Consider the following 25,278-nt stretch of genomic DNA (forward strand, 5'->3'; position numbering starts at 1 on the left):
TTCTTGAAACAAAAAGAAACAACATCTTCACAACCTGTTCCACACATACCACTCCATTAGACACATCCCTAAATAGTATCCGTGGACTTGCGTAATGCTCCGGCTTTAACCTTGTACCGCAGTAAACAACCTTATGGGAACTTCCAGGGCTGCTCTGTTTTTAGCTCCTCCGCCTCCGTCGTGGTGCCTTTCAGACGTTAAGATCCTGATTAGTTCGAGGGAGCGCATTTTGCCGTGTTTTTCTCAGCGCTGACACACAAATAAAGGAAGGTTGTCAGCTAATTTCAACTCAATTTGCTGGTATTTGCTAGCTCCCCGGAACCAATTCTACAAGGTAAGATGTGTGCTAGCATCGCGGAGGTCATATGATAATCAGGAGATAGCTTAAAACACGGGTGGAATAGTGTTTAGCATGCCGATTCAAAATGATACGCATTCTTTGAGATCATTTTAGGTGTCTTTATGGACCTGAGTGTATTGTGTATTTTTGCAGAAAGTAAAAATGTAATATATATTATTTTAAAATGGCCGACAGCAGCTTAGTTGAGTGTTTGTTCGAAGGTTGCGCATTTGAATCCCTCTTTCGACATAAAGGTCAATGGTAGCGCGGTCAGATCCATTTAACCCCAGTTTGGAGACGCAATTCCAGCTCTCACAGATGAATGCTGTCGTTGTGTCCTTGGGCAAGACACTTAACCCCACTCGCCTCCAGTTGTGTGCATGGTGTGTGAGTGGTTCCTTGATGTAAAGCACTTTGAGTGTCTAGAAGGTGGAAAAGTGCTATATAAAAATGTGTCCATTGACCATTGACGATTACTTTGACTGGAATGGTCCAAAGTATGGCATTAAACTATCTATTCAAGCACATGATAACACCAGGTCAAGTCATATCAGTGGAGAGACGAGCTCGGTCATAGTAAGAATCTACGTTTTTCAAGGTGAGCAAACAGAAACGCCTGTACTTAAATAAATGTGAGATAGAATGATAGAGAAAGACAAGAGTTTATTGTTTTACTGTGGAACACTCATGATAAAGCAAGACATCTCCATGGAGACAGACAGGTGGCAGAACCCTCACGAGAAGAGTGCCATAGTGCATCTTTAAATCAAGATCAAGTATAGGGCTTTAGTGTTTAAGCTCAATGCAATACCAATTCCTCATGAGTGTCAAATGATTCCTTCCTGATTTGGAGGAGTTTGTGAAGACATTTCTCCAGTCAAAAGATATAATATTTTGATCTGAATTGTGTTATTGCTATAACAACAAGAGGACCATAGCCATGTCAAACTGGAAGGAAAAATGAAGGCCCTTAATAGCGAAAGACGAAGTTTAAATCTGTCAACTGGACAAATCGTTGTAGGAGTGTAGGAGCTTCTTCAGTTCTGGTCAGACTGCTCGTGGACACTGCCTTATATCCGTCTGAAGGGTCTTTTGCTTTGGATCAGACCTGGACGACTGAGGGATTACACAGACATAAGCCCCTAAATAGTGCAATGATCTGATACTTTGTGTTTACCTCAGAGTTGACACATTTTGTTGTTCTTATAACTGTGTATATGTTGTTAATGTAACTGCTTTTGCACGTTACACTTGGTTGCTACGTTGACGTGAAGGTTTCTATTCGTCAGTTACTGGTCTGTTTGGGAGACTGGCTCTAGTGAGTTGAGCTGCTGTTGTTCTGCTCTTGCTTTGGCGTGGATTACAGCCGACAGCAGCCCTTAAATTCAGAAAATAAACAACCAGAAGAACGTCTGCGTGTTTCCTTACACCAGAACGCTACAATATCTTATAACGCTTTTGTAGACACGTTCACACACTATAGTGGTTAGCTGATTTCTGCTTCCAATAAGCGCCAACATCTCTCCAATCACCACCTTGCCCGAGTGCCTTGCCCAAGGACACAACCCCATTATGCAGCAGTAGTGCAAATGACATTACTTATGTAGAGTGAGTTCCCGCCCCTACTTGTTGTTTATATGCCAAAATTACAAAGGATTGCAATTTCCCTTGTATCGCCCCTTCTGTATTGGACAATAAAAGTTCCATTAGGTTTCATTCAGAAATGCAAATCACTGTTTATATTTGTTATGACAGCGAAGTGACTGCCACGCATTCCCAGCTCCGGCGTTTTCCTCTCTTTGAAAATTGTAAACAGAACGCCTCTGAGCTCAAATAGCACCAGTGTACGTTATTATATCTCAAAGGCAGCAAGACAAATATTACTGAAGCTGCAATACACGAGATATGCAAATGAGGGAGGGGCCGCAAACACTGGATGCCTGTTTCAAAATCAAAACATAAATAAATAAATAAACAAACAAACTCGCAAGAAGCTAATCCGGTCCCCGCCAATATTTTTATTTATTTTTTTCCCATACGGCGCTATCGCTTTCTCAAGGCACACAACCCCAAACTCAGTACGTGCTTGTATCTATAATTAGCATAGCGCGCTAAGCTAGGAATGCTCAAATTAAACTAGCGGAGGTGACAATTTGCAACAGGCATGAAAGCAAGTAGAAGGTGATAATAGTGTTTTGGAAAGCTAGGAATTATGTGTTGGCGTTTGGTGTATACTGACTTTGAAAATGTGATATGTGTTGAGGTCGTACAGTGTGTTTTAATGCTTCTAAATGTAAATGAAGTCCCAGCGTGTTAAACAGGTACCTTTCACTTTTGGTAGCGAAGAAGATTGTGAAATATATATTAGAACTGAGATCGGGATTGTGCCACAGCTTGGAGAATTTTCAGTTAGCATAAAGTTAAACCACTGGAGATTTTTAAGAAGCTAAAGGCTAAAAAAAAATCTTGCTTTGGCTAATGCACATGTGTCAAACTTAAGGCACGTGGGTCAAATGTGGCCCTCCACATCATTTTATGTGGCCCTTGACAGGGTAAGTTAAAAGGTAAAATGGTCTTAACATGTCATTTTGTCAAGAAATATGCAGTTACACAGCCATATTTTTACATCTATACAAATGAATATGCAATATTTGTAACTTGAATAAGTAATAAAGACAGAAACAGCTATTTCAAAGTTTAAAAGGTAGTTACATTTATTTTAGATCTGGCCCTTTGAGAACAGCCATTTTGCTGATGTGGCCCTTGGTGAAAATGTCATTGACAGCCCTGGCCTAATGCATTTCTATACGTTTGTCACATCTGTCCAGTAACGCAACATTTCTTTGTTTAAATTCAGTAGAGTTGGAATAAGGTCACACTTTTAGTAACTACAATTGGATGGATGGGAAAAAATAAATGGAAAAGTTTGTTTTCCCATTTATTCATTTGTGAATTTTCCAAGTTTGGTTAGGGAATAAATCAGATGGCTTTTATGCATGAAAATTAAAACTTAACCAATTTATGCAGGGTTAGAATTATTTCTGTTGGTGTTTTTCAATAAAAACACTTTTTTTCCTTATTCCCAAGTTATAATCCTGTCTTGTTTGAAGTAGCCACAACACACAATTTGAATATATTGCAACAATAAAACGAAAATCACCATTGTTTGTTTGTGGAGGTCTAAACTACAGGGTTAACAGGGAATTAATAGTTGCTGTTATACTTAAAACAACACTATGTAACTTTATGGAGATGGCATGTCACGATAAAAAAAAAACAAAAAAACATACTTTGGAACATGCAGATAAATAAGTATTATGCCATACCGGGGAAGATCATAACTAAAGGCACAGAATTTCCATGGAAACAAGCAGGAGAAGGTCCTCCTCCAGGCCAAATATGAGTCAGGTTTGTGGAGATGCAAGCCTGCTCACAGTAAGTGTCTTGCCCAAGGACACAACAACAGCACCGATCTGTGGGAGCTGGAATCCAACTGTCAACCTGTGGGTCAGTGAATCTTACTGCTCAACTAATGCCATTTCTGTCAAGACTGGGATTCAAACCGCAAACCCTCGGATCAGTAGACAAACTACCATCTGACTTACTGTCGCCTGGAAATAATATTTTTTGTTGATTTTTGGTCTAAAACTTACACAGTGGGGCTTTAATTGTATTATGTACTGCAAAGATAACGCAAAAATAACTTGTGGAGGTATAAACTGCAGTGTTAACATGGTATTTAGTTAACATATTTTACTTAATTAAACATGATTATTTAAATTCAGTTTCCCATTCGACTGCCTTTCATTTTGCAATAACATGTTAAAGGACCTATATTATGCCGTTTTCTGATCTCTGTTATATCACAAACATACCTGGAATTGTGTTTTGATTCATTCACCCAAGTTTAATCCAGCAACTCTGCATATTTAGGCTGAGTTTTTCTCTCAAACTGAAAAGAACAGAGTATTTTGAGCTTTGGTATGGTTTTTGATGAGATAACAACATTATAACATGGCTTAAATCTCACAAGAGTCAATTTTTTTGTGTAATATAAGAACTTTAAAATGCATTGCCCTCTTAAATGCACACATGTGGATTTAGCTGACCAGATAACCTTGCCTTATCTAAACGTGTTAGACCCAGCAGCACACGTGCTCCTCTTTGCCTCGGTCACATATGGTCACACATCGGCTGCAGAAAGGTCAGGAGCCCGAGGTGATGGCTGTCAATCATACAGACTACGAGGGGATGATCCTGGTTCGGAATAACATCCTATAGGACAGAGAGCAGGGCAGCCTCCAGGGAAGAGTCTGCTGACATGTCACACCAGCAGGAAGCAAGTGAGCATTGAACGGATAAGAAAGTGGAACTGGAATAGTAATTCAATCAGGGCTGGAAGGCTAACTAGCAAGGAGACGATTAACAGGCTAATCTAGGGTACTTCGGCTTTAAAGTGCCTATGACAGTTTAGACCACTTAAATTATTAAAACACAGTTATTATATTTAAAAAATAAAATAAAATTCTACTCTTGTTTTCCTACTTTGGTCATTTTTTAGGTTACAAATGTTACTTCCTGGTTGGAAATCATGACATCACACTAGCAAACGATTACCTAGCAACAATTTTTTGACAAATAAATATAAAGAAAACACCTTTATTTATTTTATTTTTTTAAATTAAGGTGTAAAGCATCACTTTTTTTTTCTTATGTGTAAATTGTCCCCATAGACAGTATATATAAATGGATATAGTTAGCGCGCTAGCTGCAGTGAGCCTTGTTATTTTTGCCTTAAAATGTTCATATTAACCTGCTCTACATTATCCTGGTATTTTTATTTCACTATCAGGACAGTGAACATTAACAAGGGGCATTACCTTCAACAGCCTCGCTCCAGACTGGCTCTTTGGCTGCTGTGATACTTGTGGTCGTAACTTTGCTCCAAATTCGCCGCTGTAACCACTCGCCTCGATGAGTTTCATATAACTGGAGTCGAATGCTACGTCGGACGTCATATTCCCTTAGTCCACTCCTTTATACAGTCTATGATTGTACCCAACTTTTGGACAGAATATTTTTAGAACTCCATTTCCTGTAATTTTCAACATATTCTTTCACCTTTTCTTTGCAAAAACTGCTTCTCAATATGTGTAAAACTATAATTTATATTTACAACATGAATTATCCCACCAAATTCATTAAAAATCAAAGATAAAAAGCTGGCATAAACACCAATCAACAACTGAAAAGCAAATCTAACTGAAACCTAAGGACAAAATGCTTCCAACATGTAGGAGTGAAGCAGTTTTAATAATGCTAACAACCAACGCTCATAGCTACAAATTGCATTTTAATGTAATCAGTATGAACAGTTAAATTACAAGTGTCAGGAGAAGGTGTATGGACTTTAAAAACACTGAAAAGAACCTGATAATTACATTCATTTAAAAAATAGGTGCAACCAAATTGTGTCATGGAGTATTTGATTGTCCCTGCCGAAATAAAATAACCCATCATTCAATGCTGCTGGCCAAACTGTCAAGAGCAGTGAGTGACCACAACGTAGTGCAAACACTTTAGTTAGGCCTGTCATGATAATTACTATACCGTCTTATCGTTCAATATATGGAATATGTTTTGGGGCTCAAAATGTATCATGTGTACAATTTCTTTGCAAAAGTGGGGAGATTGTGGGTATTTTACTTGTATTTTAGTAACTTCTGTGGCTAATCATTGCTTCATTCTGCTATTTATTTGTTACAGCTTATTCCACTTAATGATACTGTCTATTTAAAAATGGTTTACTGTGATTTTCTTGCATTATTTTTATTGTATCAGTGGAGTAAAGTAGTTTCAATATTACTGTTTATCTCGTGCTTCAAAATGTGTTATCATGACAGGCCTAACTTTAGCATCTCCGGATCTTGATCTTCTCTTTTCTTACATTTTTGTACTGTGAAAATGACTTTTTAGTACCACTGCATGCTCAAATGAGTATCTAGTTTTGATACTAGTTTTATAGTAAGAGAAAAATATAAAATCTGTCAACTGGAAAAAAGTTGTTTCGCTGCTCATCCAATCTGCTTCTTCAGTTCTGGTCAGATTACTGATGGACACTATCTCCCATCTATAACTCCATCCTCAGACACAAAACAAAGAAAACAATAGGGTTAGCCAGGATGCTAACAGGTGTGAAAGCAGCCATTAGGGGCTTGAATGATTACTCTAAGTATGACTTGTCCAGTTGACAGATTTCCTATTTTTTCTTTTACTATGGATCATAACTGGACAACTGCAGGATTGCACAGAGATACTAGTTTTCATATTGATTAGTACCTGATTTTCGATACTTTTGACAGCCCTACTCACTCTTAGACACAAACCATTTCCATTCTGTCAATAACTTGTCACAACCTCTCCACTTTCTTCTCAAAGTCTTTCCAATCCCCTCCTTTACGTCATTTTGCTTGTCATTTCAAATCTGTATACTTCGTAGAGCCCTGTTGTATTGCATCAAATATTCCTGTTGACACGCCGGTTATGAGCGATACAACCCCCTAGCGTCCCCGCAATCTACCATGGCCGCGAAACAACAAAACACGACGTACACGCGGGGGGACTGACGAGGATTACCCATGATCCGAGGATAATGAAAAAAAAGCCAGGCGAACTGAAATTAAATTGCAGCACGGTAGGTAGGTAGGTAGCGCTAGCATCACTGACTGTTGTTTTAGCTAGCTAGGATTGCGAGAGAGGGGTAGAGGGTCTCGCGGGACAAGCAAGGTGATATAAATCCGGTGCGAAATTCATTGTTGCTCGGGAGGCATGTGTCGCGCGTGATAAGTACAGATGAACAAGTGGAGGTGCATGCATAATGGATGGAGTGTGGGTGAACGAGGAGTGTGAGGTGTAAACAAAGGAGCAGAGACAGTTAGTGATGTTTGAATGGACACATGAAAGACAAGGGGGAGTTGTAAAGAGATTTTCAACAAGGAGAGAGAGAAACTTTGACAATCGGAGACGTATAGTAACTGTAGATAGATTATTATTATAAATGTAATGGACCGGATATTGGGTCTGGATCTTTCGATACAAATCCGGTTCCACAAAAAAAAGCCATGTATTGGGAACAGAAACACATTTTCACCAACTTCAACTAAGTTCACATCCAGAATTCAGTTGGTGAATTTATTTTACAATCCGTGCATTTATATTAGATTGCAGCACAAAGGATCCAAAAGCAGCGCTAGCCCAAAACCGCCACAATGCTAACATAAACACAATTTACCACTTAATCTCAGTAAATGTTTGCCATAGGCCTATAGAGTTCAGTTCAATCCAGTAAATCCTGGTATTGGTTGATTGGGTGTCAGCGGACGAGGAAAGAGGCGTAGAAGATGGAGAGGCTGATGTGGAAGAGGGTTCTACTGCTGCGGAGAGCATCACTGGTTGAATGAAACTGCATGAGTTACATTTTATTACCTCTACTTACTGTGTCTCGCTATCATAACTCATTCTTACATGTTGCCTAAATGAATTGTTGAAATATATTTTTCATGTGACATCCCTGCATTCTTGGCCCAGAGATAACTTATACAGGGACCAAAAAATATGACTTAATTTTTTTTGTTTTTTGGCGAAGATGTTTCCTTTCAAAAAACGCTTGCTGAAATATTGGCTCACTCCCCTACGATCACATCAAAACCAAAAATAATCACTCCATTGGAAGATAAGATAATTCATAAAAGAGGTATAGAAGTTTAACCTTTGACAAATGCTGAACTTAAGAGTTTCAGAACCTAAAAACTCAACCCAATAGTATCACTTAATAATGACGGCAACCTTAAAGTTACCATCTGTAGTTAGATTGGCCGACTTGCCCACTGTTATTCTGATGCTTCCACTAGATGCTATCGACGTTACTGCTGTCTGATAGTGTGCTAGCTTTAGCCTGACAGAAGAAGACCTCTGACATCGACTGGTAACAAAAAATAAAATAAACCTACAGATCGTAGCTTTAAAGGGTCAAAAATCCAACTTCTCAATTCCTCAAAAGGCTAACGCAAAACACGGGATCCGCTGAGTGTAAAAATTTCAATTCCACCTTGAAAAAACAAAACAGCAGCCCACCAGCACATAATCCCATAGTGTTAAAACATAAAATCCACTAGTTTCACTTTCAAACGCCGTGCCACCATATCCCAACAGCATCCCTACCTGTCAGCAGCGGGAGGGCGTCCATTGCGATGCTTGTTGACCTTGGCGTAGACGGCCTCCACGGGGGGTCCATTGTCCTGGTTGTGGAGGGTCGTGGACGGGCTGTCGGGGCTGTGGGGCAGGTGGTAGTGGTGGTGGCTGTGGTCCAGACTGCTCCCGTCCACCGAGGAGTCCAGAGATCCGATGCCCGCGTAGGTGTGCTCTTCGTCCGAGCTGAGGGCGGGGCTCACCACGTCCTGGATCTCGGCGTATTCCCGCTCTTTAGCCTGGCGTTCACGGAGTTCACGTGTTTTGGCTTGGATTCTGTTTGGAAGGAAAGAGAAGATGGCGGCATTAGCGATGGGACAAGAGATGAGAGACAATACAAGAACAAGTCAAAACAAGATTTTGATAATAAATAATAAATTGTTCAGTTCACAATTTTGGCCTCCCATTTTTTATTTTTTTATTTTATTATTTTAATATGACTTAACATAAAAGCAAGGACCATATTTCCATTGATCACATTTGTGTTAGAGCTCCCTCTGCTGACAATAGGTATGAAAAAAATAAATTAATACAAAAAAAAAAAACAACAACAAAAAAAAAAAAACACATTAAAAACACATTTAAAAGCGGAAATTTAGCAACAGGGCTGTCATGCTGATATATCCATGTAAAGCGGCTTAAAAATCACAATGATTATATACCCTATGTAGCATAAGTAGAATGTTCCACAGTATATCATTATCTTACCTCCATGGAGACAGCAAATGATACCACCTGGATCGATTTACGAGATATTTTTAAGCATAAATAGTCAAGCAAATGATAAATACAACATATAAGTTTAGTTCCATGCTGCAGAATTTTCCGGGCAAAGCAGTAATCTCCATGGAAACAACCAGGTGGCGGAGCGTCTACTAGGAAAGTTACAAAGTGCACCTTTAACAGCAGATTTCAGTGAAACCATCCCATATTAGTAGCAATGCATTTCATTTTCAATTTCAGAAGCAAAAAGGACACCTATTGGGTTTAACTAGCTAAACAAGCACCGAAGTTGGTACATTTTATAATTGTACTGCGTAAATTGTACTGCATGTCAGGAATAGTATTAAATGTCAAAAGAGAAAATGCATTAAAAGTCAATTAATTATTATTATTATTATTTTTTTTTTATATGTCAAGCCAACTGTCGAGCTTCAAACTATGAATCATTCTTTGTAATTTTCCATTTTTAGAGTATTTTTTCACCCTTCCCGTTGGTTCTTAGTTCTAAAACATACGTCTCATTCTGAATAACACACTAGTATGAGGAAAATGCAGTAATTTGATGTAGCTGGAGTGTTTTCCGGTGCTCTTCAAATGCCTCGGCTAATGCTTCTTTTCTGAGGCTTTGTGCATTTAGCATCTTGGTTGCTATGGAAACGCGTGGTTATTACTGTTATACGTTCAGAACATTAACACACTTGTTTTTGTTGGAAATTTGAAGGGATGCTTTTGGAATATTCGGAGAGAGGTACAGGGACTTTTTCTATGATATTCCAAGGTAAAAAAAATATGAATATGTCTTAAAAAAAAAAGTTGAATCTAAGAGTAGTTTTTAATGGAGTGATAAAGTTCCACCCATTGAATTTAAAGAACCACTTCCATATTACACACCTCTTATCGCAAATTAACAGTTTTTTTTCACTATGGCAACTCATTCTGATACCCATGGATCTGAAACCTGTTGATAAAGCCGTGTTGGCGGACACTCCTATCTCCCCAGCTCCTAAACGCTGGTCTCTCTGGGTGGGACAATTCTTAGACAACAGAGCCTTTGACTGGACCTGTCCCTGAGGATTTAGATGGACTGGAGGATGTGACTTCCCATTACAGTTTTCCAGAGTGTTCACTAGATCCAGATGTGCTAAACGTGCTAGAGGCTGCAACGCACATAACCTATAAATGCTATTCTGAAAAAAGTTCATACTTAATCAATGCTTTGCGAATTATAAACTAATTCTCTGCAGTTAATCAAATATGAACTGAGATTGAGATTCGGTTATTTCAAATTCTCAATCATCACAACGTCCTCATCAATTTTCTGTCGGTAAAAGCGTGTAGTGTGGAGAAGAGTTAAAATTTAAATGGTAAATGGTCATATTTTTATACAGCGCTTTTCCACTTTCATGGTACTCAAAGCATTTTACTCACCCATTCATACACCGTGTATGCAAATAATGGGGGCGAGGTGGGTTAAGTGTCTTGCCCAAGGACAGCATTCATGTGAGAGCTGGAATCGCACTGCCAACCTGTGGGTCAGTGGATCGGACCATTCTACCACTGATGGTTATGTAAAGAGTGGGATCCGAACTGCCAACTATCAGATCATTGGACACGCACTAAGGTACTGTCACCCCAATTTAAAAGGCAACAATTAAAAGTGTGTTTTTATTTTATTTTATTTTTTTTTTTATAGGAAAGTAACATTAATGCATATTTTTAAAAAGTAGTTCAATAAATAAAATAAAATTGAAAATTGTGATTTTTCAATATGCTTTTTTTATTATTATTATTTTTATTATTTTATTCATTTTATTTTTATTTTAGGAAGAACACATATTACAGAGACACATTTCTTCCTATTCAAATATAATATGAAACAAACATTATCATCCACAAAGTCCTTTAAAGGTGCTTTTCATAGACTTGGCAAACGGTCTATATGCATTATACAGTATAACAATAATTCTTCACCAAAGTCACAAAAAATCAGTTCTAGTTGGGGTGATATACTTCATCCACTCGTTCCAAATACTATAAAATGTGTTTCTTTGGATATTTATTGTATAAGTTAGCTTTTCCATCCTAAATATTTCAGATACTATATCAATCCATCCACTGGCGGAGCAGGATTTAGCCATTTTTAAGTGATGTTCTTTTAACTCGTCACAAGTAAATCGCACTTGCAACAGCTTTTTATCACTTCTCCGTTCCATTTCTTTTGGTTTTTTTAATTGTTTTTTTTTTTTTTTCATATTGCCCATCCTCATCATTAACCATTTGACCACATCTCCCCATCCTCAAACAACTCCCCTGGCTCCCTATACAAGGTCCTCCATAACCTGGCCTCTCCCCATCGCACCGCCCTCCTCCATCAGCACTGCCCCACCCGCCACCAACCTGTACGCTGGTGTATGGACTTTTAAAAACACAATGGAGCACTTCCTGTATCGCCGCTCAATTACATCAAGGTGTTTTCAGTTTAAGAGCCTCAATATGCAGGTTTTGTGTGAATGAAACCAAACACAACTCCAAGTATGAAACATTTAGATACCTGCTGTTCTGTTTGCCGCTCACATTTTGCTTTCCCTCATATTTTCCCCGTCTCCCTCCCCACCATTTGGTCCCCCAGTCTGTCCCCCGTAACCTTTTGACCCTCGTCGCTGCTCCACACATGACTGACACCCACTGAAACACAGTTAGACTCTCTCTGCCGTGTCTGTGTATTTTAATAACAGTAATCGTGTTTCAAACAATTGTCATTTTTCAGCGTCGGATTAACCCAATTCTCGCTCTCATGCTCACACACACACTCACTCTTATTTTTAGCGCGGCCCAATCCTATTTTCTTCGGCGAATGAGATTTTGATGGAAGCATGATGCAATGTAGCACTTTTCTCCCCAGGCTATATGTGCGGAGACTGATTTTATTTTTTTGCAGTATGGAAATACAAAACTTTGAAGTTGCGAACAAAAAAAAAAAAAGTAGAGGGAGAATTGTTATGCTAGCTGTTTGTTATTCTTTCATAGGTTTGCATGATAAAACGCTCATTAATGCTTATGTATGTACAATAATGTTAACAGCTAATAATGCTAATGGAAAACACACACAATATTTAAAGGTGCACTATGTAACTTTTCTGGAAGAGGGTACGCCCCCTGCTTGTCTTAGCGAGAGGATATTGCTGTACCTAGAATGTATAGCATGGCATTATATTGAAATGTTATTAATGTTATGCACTTTTAGTTCTTTTTAGATTTTCTAAAGTCTCCTATGGACAGGTGTTGAAAATTAGCTTTCCTTGCTATAACGCAGTGTGACTCTGAAGTGTTGTATGTTGGAAGTTTTCTCCCCAACAAAACCCACAATGTCGATGAAACATTCTGCACCGACAGTATTCCTAAAAGCTATCATTCTTATTTACAATACAGGAAAATGTTTATTTCTCAAACGAATGCTTGGGCCCCGAAAACAGGTCTTGATCTTTCGTTTTGTTTTATAATACTGTACTTATTTTTTTTTTTTAAATCTATGAAGGTTTAAACTTTGAGAGTGTTTAAACAAGAGAGAAATGTGAGAAAATGTTAAGGCCTGTGTGAGAAAAGTGTATAAAGTGTTATAAAGGGTTATTTTTAGAACGTAACCCCCGTGATAAACGAGGAACCACTGTATTCAATTACAGATGTTTGTTTTACTGTGAGTGAGGTCGCCTCTCTATAGATCTGACATGTAACTTGGCCTTTCTCAACAATTGTGCTTTGAGTTTTTAGTTTCACACAGAATATATTTTTGTGTGTGTCACCTCCGCTGGTAAAAGTGATCACTGAATCAATATGACATGAAATATTAGCTGGGTGGCTAAGTTTTATTGCAACTGAAGCATATTATTTCTGCACCACCTCGCAATATATCTTAATTACCCTCATTAAAAACTGGGGGTTATGGTTGGGAGTTGGGGTCAAAGTGTGTAACTTTGAGGAGGCACAAGGAAATAGAAAGCCAAACCCATATTTTGGAACGTTGTCCATGTAGATAGGTGAGTTTGATGTTATACTGTGGAATATTATAGCCAAAGGAACAGCATTTCCATGGCAACAAGCAGGCCAACGAAGAGTCAGGTTTGTGGAGATGCTCATGGTAAAGATGCAGTTTTTCAGCACAATACAAACATGCTTTTAATGTTGTCTTTTGTTGGTGAAAACGTTATGTACTGTGACCTTACTGAGCCTGAGCTATTCTTAATAAACGTACTGTTCATTAATCTTCATACTTTAATAAGGCTAATTAAATATGAGTTACCGCAATTTCTCCAGTCCAGCAAACTCACAAAATCAAGTTGTTTTTGAAGAGCAAACAGCTATACTCAAAATGAAAAAGAGGATACAATGAAATGAAGAACTCCCTGAAGCATTACAAGTGGAAGTACAAATCTACCCAACCAAAACAACTCCAATCCCCAGAAGGCCTTTCACCTGCCATCTGGCCCTGATGATGTCATACCTCTGCCTGGAAGTCCTCGACAATAGCGTTACGACAGGTTCACGGAAGTCTGCTGGGACCCTCTGGCGTTTTATGGGCTAATTTGATTCATAAAAAACATGCTACATGCACATTTGGGACCAGGATAATGGACCAAGGCTAGACTGACTCCGGTTAGTCCTTTTCCTCCAGGCCTCGGGAGCATGATAGCGCTAATGCTAATATGTGCGTTTCAATAAAAGGTTGCAGAGATGGCGACGATGTGACTCACGCGGTCATTGGCTACATTCGATTAGCGTCTTTAGCTGGCTCATTGAAGGCTTTTATGATCTCATTAACTTATGTGGAATTTGGTTTTAAGGAGATTGAGGCAGTGGATGGAATATCCACTATGTAAATATGTCCAGTAGAGCAGATAAAGTGGTGAGATTGCGTTTGGGAAGTAACAGCGAAGTGATACAGAAGTTACAAAGTTATTCATGGAGAAAATATAGCGAGCTGATCTATTTGAAAGTACAAATATTAAAGGTAGTGATTCCTAACCTTATAATGTAGAAGTAATAGCATTTTTTCTGGACAATTTCAGTATGTTATGGAAATTATATCTTAACTCTTAATAATATAAATAATTAAAGGGCCCATATTACACCATTTTCTGATCTAAATTATAAGTTGTTTCCTCATTAAAAACAGACCTGGAGTTGCGTTTGGTTTCATTTACATGTTTAACGCACCAACCCTGCATAATTAGGCTGAGTTCTTCTCCCAAACAGAAAACACTTTGTTCCACTTTGTGATGTCATGTGGTAATACAGGAAGTGCTCCATTACATTTTTAAATTCCACACACCTTCACTAGAATCATTTAGATGATTTTAGCACTGGAATTACCAATCTCTACTGTGCTAAAGGTAAACTATATCTCTTAACTTGAAAACTACCACTGCATGACATCACAAAGTGGAACAGAGCATTTTAGACTTTGGAGATGTGGACAGACTAATAATAAAGTGTTACTCAAACGTGTGTGAATGAAACAAAACAACTCCAGGTATGTTTTTGAGGAGGTAACAACATCATAACAGGGCTAAAAGCTCAGAGTCAATTTTGCGTAACATAGGACCTTTAAGTATTACCTAATTTCTTTCATAAACCACTTCACACAATAAAAATTGCATCAAATTTGCTAGAAGTTCAAGTCATAATACATGTTTGAAACACCCCAAAAACAAAATACATATTTAAAAATATACATATATTAATTCAAACAGGACGATTCCTGCTCAGGTTAAGTTCTGTACTTGTGTCCTTAGGCAAGACGCTTCACCAGTATTGCCTAGTTTGAATGTGGTGTGTGTGCGATTGTTGGTGGACGGAGAGGTCGATGGCGCAGATCGGCCCCCTCGCTTCCTTCGCTCTACCCCGAGGACTCTGTGGCTACATAAGTGACTCGTGTGTGAATGTGTAACGACTAGTGTATCGCTTTGAGAGACTACCATAAGCCTGTTAAGCATAAGGCATTATTATAAAAAAGTTAAATTATATAAAAAATAAAACAACAATACGTCTAAATATCGAGTTATTTTCTGTAAACCTGCAGTACTCACCCCGCACGCACACACACACACACACACACACATCTCCTCCCTGTCCCCTATATACTCCATTAGCCAATTAATGGGCCGGTATGTTAACATTGAGGGAAGGTCTGCCCACACTAAACACATTATGACTGTACAGTCCAATTACCAGGCCTCCTCTGCTCTTCCTCGCATTCAAGAAGACCAGACCGGAGCTTTTAGTGCACTACCTCCACATGCGATTTCATTTGAGCAAGAAGGCAAGTAGTCCCATGGTGAATTTGTGCTATATTTAAAATTACAGTAGGGATATTTCCAGTATTAAGGTTACATTTGCTTGATTTCTCCGGTCTCTTATGTGGGTTTTGTTCCAACGCTGGCTGTATATTGTCAGACGCGGACGTAGCCTTGCGTGTGAGATTAAATGGAGTTGTCATAAGAGAGAAACGCGAGCGGCAAACGAACAGTCTAGACAGGCTAATACTGAGGTTTCACGGCGGTTACGGAGACGAGAACTGGTCCGAAGAAGGCTGCGAAGTGAAAAATATGAAAACTATTGTAACATTTTAGATTTTGAGCATTCGTTAACCAACTACTGTCGTGCGATGCGAGTTGGGCGAAGTGTCGGCACACATTTGGTCTGAGCTGAACCATTAAGCTAACTGAAGGCACTGTTTTGTCTGAAGCTCCGTCACGTAATCTGACTGTAAAGACTGGCTTAGTTGAAACTACAATACGTGACCTGATGTGTGCTGTTGAATTTTTTCTTGAGTTTCCGAACCATTTTAAAACTTATCATCAGGCAGTGTTTGCTAATGTGCGCATTGTGTCACCGTGGTTACATTCCACTGTAGACGTACACGCCGCTTGCCTAATGGTGCGTTCATACGGTCCTTGAAAACAAATGGAAATGCACATGAACAGTCGCACAAGTTGGAAAAACAACTCAGGAACGTATGTGAAAATCTGCTCGACTGACATTACCTGCTCTGTGGAGATTAACGAAACTCATAGATATCAGTTAACGTTTAAACATTTGAGCTTCTTGACTAAACGTGACTATATTCAAAGGTTGACTGTCATTTTTCCAGGTCATAAGAGCAACACGTCTGCACAAGAAACGTCCGACACAAGCCGTTTAAAGACACGTGTGACGTTAAGTAGTTTAAGGAAATAGTTAACGTTTAGCTTTTGAGAAGGCTGACAACTGCGAATCTGATGTTTATAAGCGGACGCCAAAATTTTTCTTACTGGTGACTTTAAAATCCAGACTTTCCAAGACAAAACCACATGAACGCAAACAAGTCGGAACTCCCTCATTTCAAAAAACCCAAGCTGCATGAACGCCACATTATTTCCAACTTTCTTTTAGTCTTTCTTTCATGACCAACACCAACATGTTTGATTCCACTGACTGGTAAAATAGACCAGAATCTATCTTTTGTGTCTTATCTTTCTTTGCTTAAAAAAAAAAGTATATTATTGCTGGACTATGAGCTTTGAAATGAAAAACTGACATTTATTTTCATCTTTATCTTTGTCTGTATCTTTATCTTTTATTTCAGACACGAACAACATCTATCCATCTTGAATTTTCTTTCACATCCCCGTCTTTCATATCGAGGCCATTAGCACCACTCACTCACTCACTGTACGGTGGAACCTTTCTGTCAATCAAACCGTAACCAATGATGACTGACCGGCCCGGGTGGATTGGAAAAACACTGAATGTCACTTCCTGTAATAAACGTCTATAAATGCATATGTCACACTCACATGTTTTTCAGAGAAGCGACAGAGAGCAGGGCGAGAGGGGAATTTATGACCCATGAAATGTACACAACGTAATGGAGCGCTTTAAAACATTTAAGATAAAGTGACAATAGCGAGTCTAGGTTGTGCAAAAAAAAAAAAAAAAAAAAACAATGCATAAAATATACCTGCTGAAATGCTGCAAATTTAAACATAAAAAAATAAATTAATTAATTAAATAAATCTACAACAAAATAAAAAAATAAAATAAAAGTAAATAAAACCAAATAAAATAAATAAAAAAGAATAAATAAATAAAAATAAACAATAGAATAAAATTAAAAAAAATAATTAAATTAAAGTGTGTAAATATTTAGTAAATTTTGCTAACTGCTTTTGCCTCAAATTAAATAGGCTTGTCATTCTCCAGTAATTTTGCCAAATTTTCGTCAATCACATCAGTTGTTATATTTCATAATTTTTCATAATTTTACTCTCCAGAAATAGTTAAAGTATTATCTTTCAGTTGTAGTTTTAGCAGATAAATGTGGTGTTTTCACAAGTGTCTGGCTCATACTTACCTTAAAATAAGCATTAGTGAATAAAAGTAATTTGTGGCATATTTGGTTGAGTTTGTCCATGTATGTGTTGCTGTAGGAAGTGACCAGTGTTTGTGCTCTCGTGCAGAAGTATCTGGGCATGACCATGTCGAAATTTGATGCAAATTTGGTAGTGACTCAAAATGGTTGAAGCAATGAAGCTTAAAATGTTGTCATGCTAACCTCCACTTTGGGTGAAAGTGTGAGTGAACTTTACAGCTCACAAAGTGTAAAGGAACACTTCTGGATAACCACCTGGTGACATCACGCAGTGAGGCCTTCCAATTTTAGCTTTAAAACAGACAGACAGACTAAATAACCAGCTCAAAATAAAAGGGAACTATGTAAGTTTTAAGGAGGAGGGTCCAAAATTGTCTTTTCTTCATGGAGTGTTGGACAAAATGGGATAAAACGTCTATTTCCATGGACATAAGGAGATGACACAACAGGTGATGGGCCCCCTGCCAAAAAAGTCACAAAATGCACCTTTAAACAGCCCAGACCAACAGGTATGTTTTCATTAGAACATAGTTTAAAGCTCCATAATACGTCTCCTATAATCCACCTGGTGCAGACAAAGAGCAGAGGTGAGATTGGGTTTACTTGTATAGCACCTCTCATTTCAGAGTCAACACTACAGAAAGTTTGAAAGTCGCCAGTCTTTTTAATATGCATTGTTAGGGCTCCGGATGAAACAGAATTAATTTGCTCTGCGCGACTCCCCCGTGCAGCTGCCTTCAATAGATTTTTCTTTTCAATAGCTGCCCCTCATCAAAACACGGCACATTGTTCTCAAGTGCAGATGGGGGCCTGCGTGTGCATCACAACCTAATCAAACTCTAGTAAATGAGTTGCATATACAGACGCCTGGAATAGCAAAAAGATTGGACAACTTATGCCCCATGCCTGAACTGTATAATGCAATCACCGAGATACAGCAAGTTTAGAAAAAAAAAGTTGAGTGAATGTATGAATGTAAATATAGATGTGGATATATCATAATGCTACACTGTATATCCGATGAGCGAGTACACAGTGGACCAGGTGTTCCTAAAGCATGATTTAGGGATTTTAAGAGTTGTGAAATTTTATACTGTGTTTACTAAATAAAATTAGCATGCAGGAAGTATTAAAAGCCGCGTTAAAAGATGCATATGTATCTTTTCTTGTTTGTGGCATCACCCGTTTCCCTCCACGGAGATTTTATTGCTATTCCCTGAAATGTTCCATAGTATAGCATTTACCTTCTTGTACTGATTCAATTACAAGTGTATTTAATGCTGAAAAAATACTTTGTGCACACTCAGTAAGAATGTAGGTGTTTCAGAGTCTGAGTCTCCACAGATCTGACCTCTAACTTCACCTGGCGATGCTTGTCTGCTGCTTGTCTCCATGGCAATAGATAAGATTATTACGGAACATTCGAGGAACATTCCAAACGAAGTGATAACATCTCCGTGGAGACGAACAGGTAGTGGGCCCAACATCAGAAAAGTTGCGTAGTGCCGCTGTACTTTTTAAATACCAAAATACCAATCAAAGGCTTTTCTAAATTTGTTCTGTTTTTTAATTGATTTATTACTTTTGCCCGGTTATGCTTGTCTGCTGCTTGTCTCCATGGAGATAGATAAGGTTATTGCGAAACATTCCTAGCAAAGCGATAACGTCTCAGTGAAGACGATCAGATAGTGGGCCGAACACCAGAAAAGTTGCGTAGTGCCGCTGTACTTTTTAAATACCAAAACTCAAATCAAAGGCTTTTCTAAATTAGTTATATTTTTTTATTGATTTATACTTTCGCCTGGTGATGCTTGTCTGCTGCTTGTCTCCATGGAGATAGATAAGTTTATTGCAGAACATTCGAGGAACATTCCAAGCAAAGTGATAACATCTCCATGGAGACGATCAGGTAGTGGGCCCAACACCAGAAAAGTTGCGTCGTGTCACTGTACTTTTTAAATACCACAACACCAGTTAAAGACTTTTCTACATTTTTTTTCAGTTTTTTAATTGATTTATTCCTTTTTTTATATATCTTTTTTCTAATCTAGTACCAAATAATACAAGGGCAAGTAGGCCAAAGTTTATCAGTTCAACTACACTACACTGCTTAAGTTCCTTATAGTCATTTACATTCAACAGTGCACTTTTTCACAATCGCTCCTGTAATCAAAGTGTAAATGAGTTGCACACAGCTGCCTGGAACAGCTCAAATTTTCCATCTGGGTGACTCCCCGTGACTCGCACCCGGCCCCTAACCGCATAATGCAATCAGCCAGATAATTGTGCACGTTGGCTGGTGTTAATTCGCGGTGTTAATAATGGTGTTAACTTGCTGTAGGTATCAATATAATTACGAATGCAATCAGACTTCCTAATCAGTCGGTCGAAGGCAGCGTTTTGAAGCCTGTATGCAAATGAGTGCGATAGAGCGGGGGGGATAATGGGATGGCCTGGGCGTGGCGGTGATAACGGCGAGGCTGTAATCGCGGTTACAAAAACACAAAGATAAAGATCGACCATGGCTAGATTGCTCATTTTCAGCGTGTGATTTAGTGGGAGTAGGGGATGGTTGGAGCATTGATTAGTGAGCAAACAAATTCTGGTAAAATGTAACAAAAAATACTGTAAAAATAAATGTCCAGTTTTACATTAGTGTGCTGTAAAACTTTATTTACACCCACAAGAGCCTAGTTGTTAGATACTATTGTCCAATACACTGTGAGCTGGCATGTAACTATGAAAATTTACAACTGCACTTAGTTAAAGCAACACTGTGTAACTTTCTGGTGGTGGCACTTCACAAACATGATTCCAAACCATACTTTAGAACAATGTCCATGGAGATAGATAAGTATTATGTCATGTTGTGGAAGATTATAGCCAAATTAACACATTTCCATGGAAACTAGCAACATTCAGGTTTCTGCAGAGGCAAACCCACTCATAGTAAGAATGAATGTGCCATAAAATACAACTTATAGTAAAAGAACATTTCAAATCTGTCAACTGGACAAAAAGTTGAAGATGTTTCGCTGCTCATCCAAGCCGCTTCTTCAGTTTTACCAAGCTAACAAACAAACTGTAAACAACAGATGTGTTAGTTTCAGTGTAGTTAGCTCCTCCCTTCAGACAGATATAAGGCAGTGTTCACCGGTAATCTGACCAGAACTGACCCAAACCAGAACTTGGACAAGCAGCGAAACGTCTTAACTCCTACAACTTTTTGTCCAGTTGACAGATTTGAATTTTTCTTTTACTATGGATCATACGCGGACGACTGAGGAAGTGCACAGACAATAAAATGCAATATTTACAAAAAAAACAAAACAACTTTGATCATTTTAGTCTACCTTTTTTGGCTACAAAGTTACACATTGGGGCTTTAAGATGTTCATCTACAAACTTAAGAGTGGTTCAATAGCTGTGATCTCATTAATGCATCTTAATGTTGTGTTCATGGGCAAGACAATTGAACGAATAAATCACCAAACAAGAAAAAAAAGAGTATCTGCAATGTCTGGGTAGGGAAGGGACCGTAAATAAAGAACTGAAGAAGCGGCTTGGATGAGAAGCAAAACGTCTACACTCCTACAACGATTTAAATTTCGTCTTTTGCTATGGATCAGACCTGGACGACTAAAGGATAACACAGAAAACATGATAATAATGTATTTTATGTCAATTTATACAAATCGCTGGTATCCATTGTGTTTAGTCAATAAGATCCTGCAAAACGATATTAATATGAAATTGTACTTTTTTTTAACACAAACATATGAAATCTTCCAAACATTCTCCTGTAAAATCACTTGCAATAATTACAAATACCATTACTGTGCAAATCCCACTATGCTAACTGCCACTCGCTACATTCACGCCTGCTTCTTTTACATTCAACCACTACCAAAAACACAGACAAAAACCAAAAACCTCACCAGAATACCCAGAAATCCAGGAGCAATGCACTTTTATTTCATTTTTTGCTCTTCTCTAGTTTGGGGAACAACAGGGGGTAAAAGCGCCAGTGCTATAGCCAGTGATTAGAAGCCAACTGGAGCCAACTCGATAAGACAGAATGGACATTATTATCACTTCAGAAAGACATGTGGAATATACAGTGAAAGGGAGGAAAGACCATTGTCAGGTTAGCTTTTGTGCCGCAGCCATGCTCTGTGGTTGGGTAGAATCTGGTGTGGTGGAGGGAGTGGAGAGATAAGACTTCACGTTCACTGCTCTGTCTGAAACCCTCTGGCTGTGCGCTCAATGTGGGACCGAGCCAGAGACGAGCTGGCAAGAGACAGTGTCCAATGGTCCAATCAGTGGCAAGCTCATGTGTGTGTCGGCCAATCAGATAAGAGTGCCACAGGAAATAGGGTAAATGGGGAAAGAGGCCAAATTCGGTTTGTAAGTGTGAAGTTTGCATTTGAGGTTTTGGGTAGCAGTCTTTCAATTCTGCAATGAAGAACAGTTTGGAATTTATTGTAATTCAGATTAATAAATTAGACAATATTTTATAAAAAGGCGAGAAAAATGAAACTATAATGATGCAACAGTAGCTGAGTTGGTAGAGCGTTTGTCAGCTGATCCGAAGGTTGGCGGTTCAAATCCCGCTCTCGACATAAACATCTTTGGTTGAGCGGTGAGATCCACTGACTCAGAGGTTGGTGGTGTTATTCCAGCTCCCACAGATCACTGCTATCATTGTGTTCTTGGGCAAGACACTTAACCCTCCTCTCCCTATGTACACTGGTGTGTGAATGAGTGAGTGGTTCCTTGATGTAAAGCGCTTTGATTGCCTTGAAGATGGAAAAACACTATATAAAAATGTGACCGTTTTATCAGAATTATAACTAAAATTATAACTATAAAAATATATTGATGCCCATAGTTGTAATAGTTCTGTAACCACAACCCAGAGCCCTGCAGTAGACAGACAAGTGCGGCTGTTAAAATGTTATAAACTTGATCTATCTATACGTCTCCAGATGTTCAAATCAGTGTCATACTAGTTATTGATCTGAATCGTCACTACCTAAACCCCAGCACCTGCAGCCAATAAATCCTGGAGGTTCTGAGCTTTCACGAGGCACGACCTGTTCATAAACTGAGAATGAGAAAAAACTTGTATGTGTCCTTGATCTGCAGGTTAAGGCCACCCAGGTTCAGTTGTGACTGTAATCCATTTTCTGAAGAGTAAGGTTGCAGGCTACATACTCTTTAAAGTCTACTCTCTGAGGCATTCTCTGAGCTCAGTGTAGAGAACTGAGCCTGATCTGCTTGTATTTCCGAGTTCTAGCCAGTCGATATACCTTTTACTGAGGAAATAAAACAAAACCATCAACCACTAATACAAGAATTCAGATAAACAACTCAATGGCCTTGATTCTTCTGTTGAAATGCAAGCGCTACTTTACTCTATACAACCTGTGAAACGAGCTAAACTACTGTAGCTGTCAACATGTCCACTCAGGCAGAGGGGGAATAGCCAAAAATTACACTCAAATACGATGGTACTTAAAAAATATTATTACTCAAGAAATACAAAATAGTGGTCCAAGAAGTTACACAAGAAAATATTTGGTAAAAGTACCCCAAGTAATGTGGTCTAATCCATTTAGTGTAGTGAATCAAATGAATGCAGTGAGCGTTACATTGGAGAAACTAAACAGCTACTCCATAAGAAAATGTACAAACATCGTCGCAAGAGCTCCTCGGGACCCCAGTCTGCTGTGCATCTCCATCTCAAAACCACTATCCACTCCTTTGAAGATGGTGAGGTTCAGATCTTAGCCAAATAAAAGAAATGTTATGAGAGGGGAGTTAAAGAAGCTATTCTTGTTAGATACGACAATCCTACCTTGAACAGGAATGGGGGCCTCAGACATCATCTATCTCCCATTTATAACTCCATCCTCAGACCCAAAACAAAACAAAGAAAACAATAGGGCTACCCAGGATGCTAATAGGTATGAAATCACTCGTAAGGGCTTGAATGATTATGCTAAGTAGGACTCAGGCACAGTGCACACTTAGTGAAACTTAAAAGACCTAGCCTACAAACAGAAACTAAACAATAGGTGTTTGTAGTTTCAGTGTAGTTAGCTCCTCCCTTCAGACAGATATAAGGAAGTGTCCAGCAGTAACCTGACCAGAACTGAAGACGACGAGCAGCGAAACATCTTCACTCCTACAATTTTTTGCCCAGTTGACAAATTTTATATTTTTCTTTTACTTACTCAAGTGTAGTAAATGTAATTGAGTACTACCTGCCTCTGCATACAGGTACGTAATACTTTGGCAGAGCAAATACTATATTGGACACCTTGCAATACACCAAGCTAATGAAGTCCAACTTTACAGACTCCCCTCTGCATAACAACCCAGAAGAATCAATACCAGCCGACAAACTATCAATTAGACCGGACATTTTTACTTTAAACAAATTGGTCCCCTCATCTTCGGAACGTCCCGGGGCACGCTATAAATCGCCCCAATCTCCATCAAGGTCACCCCTTTTAAATATCCAACCGTTGCGGGCTAAGGAAGGGCACCGTTTTGTGAATTAGTTCGTCTCACCTTTTCGCTGACTCCTATTTTGAATCGCTAAAAGCCCCTGTCAAAACCGTCTGCTTGGATTAACGATCGCTAATGTCAGAGAACTTGGCTGCGGCCCATGTAGTTAGGCAATGAGGAGAGCCAGCGTTGGAAACCTGTTACGGCCCGATCCATAATTTCATAAATGCGCACTAAAATGGTGTATGCCGTAAATCAAGAAGGCTGGCAGTCAAATATAGCGAGCCTGGAGTGTATTACGACTAAAAATACAAGGAGTAATGGGTTTCTGAGCTGTCGATCTCGTGAACTCATGGAGGTTTGAATATCGGCAGGTTGTCATGGCGTTGTGGTTTATGACTATGTGTACAGGCATTCCACATAGGATTTCTTTTTAGATATTAGCAAAGGAATAATCCCGGAAAGCCTGAGTGCAACAAGTTGGAAAAAAATTAGATTGATATTGAATTAAGTTGATTTTCGATTTTTTGTTTTTTATTGTAACCCCACGGCCAACTGCTCGTCTCCATCGATATGTCATTGCTTTGCCTGAAATGCTTCGCAGTACGGCATTAAACCTGTTTATCTAGTGGTTTTATAGTGTCAAGAAATACTTTTGAATACATGCGTTCTTTTTTTGAACGGGGTTACCATCTCCACAGATCTGACATATACCTTGACTTGGTGGGGCCATTTGCTTGTCTTTATGAATTATTATTAGTACTCAGTTACATTTTCTCAAGTACTTGACTAAGTTTTTAAGAAAATTGTACTGCTCTGAGTAGTTTTCAGACCCCATACTTTTACTCCTACTTGAGTAATATATTTGACAGTGACAGTAGTCTTATTCGAGTTACTAGTTACTCTTCCCACTGTAAGTAAGTCTACAAGTGACAAAAGCTTTATGTTGACAGTATGAAATGATTTGAAGGTATGCACTGCTTCTTCAGATATGATTTCATTTTCAAATTTTTGTATCTATTTTTTGCACCGCTACTTTTTAGTA

At 38.7% G+C, this 25,278-nt stretch overlaps 1 protein-coding gene across 1 annotated transcript in view; it reads right to left on the minus strand.

The window, feature by feature from the left end:
- Positions 1–25,278, minus strand: part of LOC117388682 (partitioning defective 3 homolog) — a 513,479-nt gene that overhangs the window by 133,561 nt on the left and 354,640 nt on the right. The window contains exon 21 of the mRNA XM_033986268.2: positions 8,561–8,863. Within this exon, the coding sequence (XP_033842159.2) occupies positions 8,561–8,863 (303 nt within the window). The remainder of the gene's footprint in view (positions 1–8,560; positions 8,864–25,278) is intronic.

This window comes from Periophthalmus magnuspinnatus, chromosome 20, assembly GCF_009829125.3.
Source record: "Periophthalmus magnuspinnatus isolate fPerMag1 chromosome 20, fPerMag1.2.pri, whole genome shotgun sequence".
Classification (NCBI taxonomy): domain Eukaryota; kingdom Metazoa; phylum Chordata; class Actinopteri; order Gobiiformes; family Gobiidae; genus Periophthalmus; species Periophthalmus magnuspinnatus.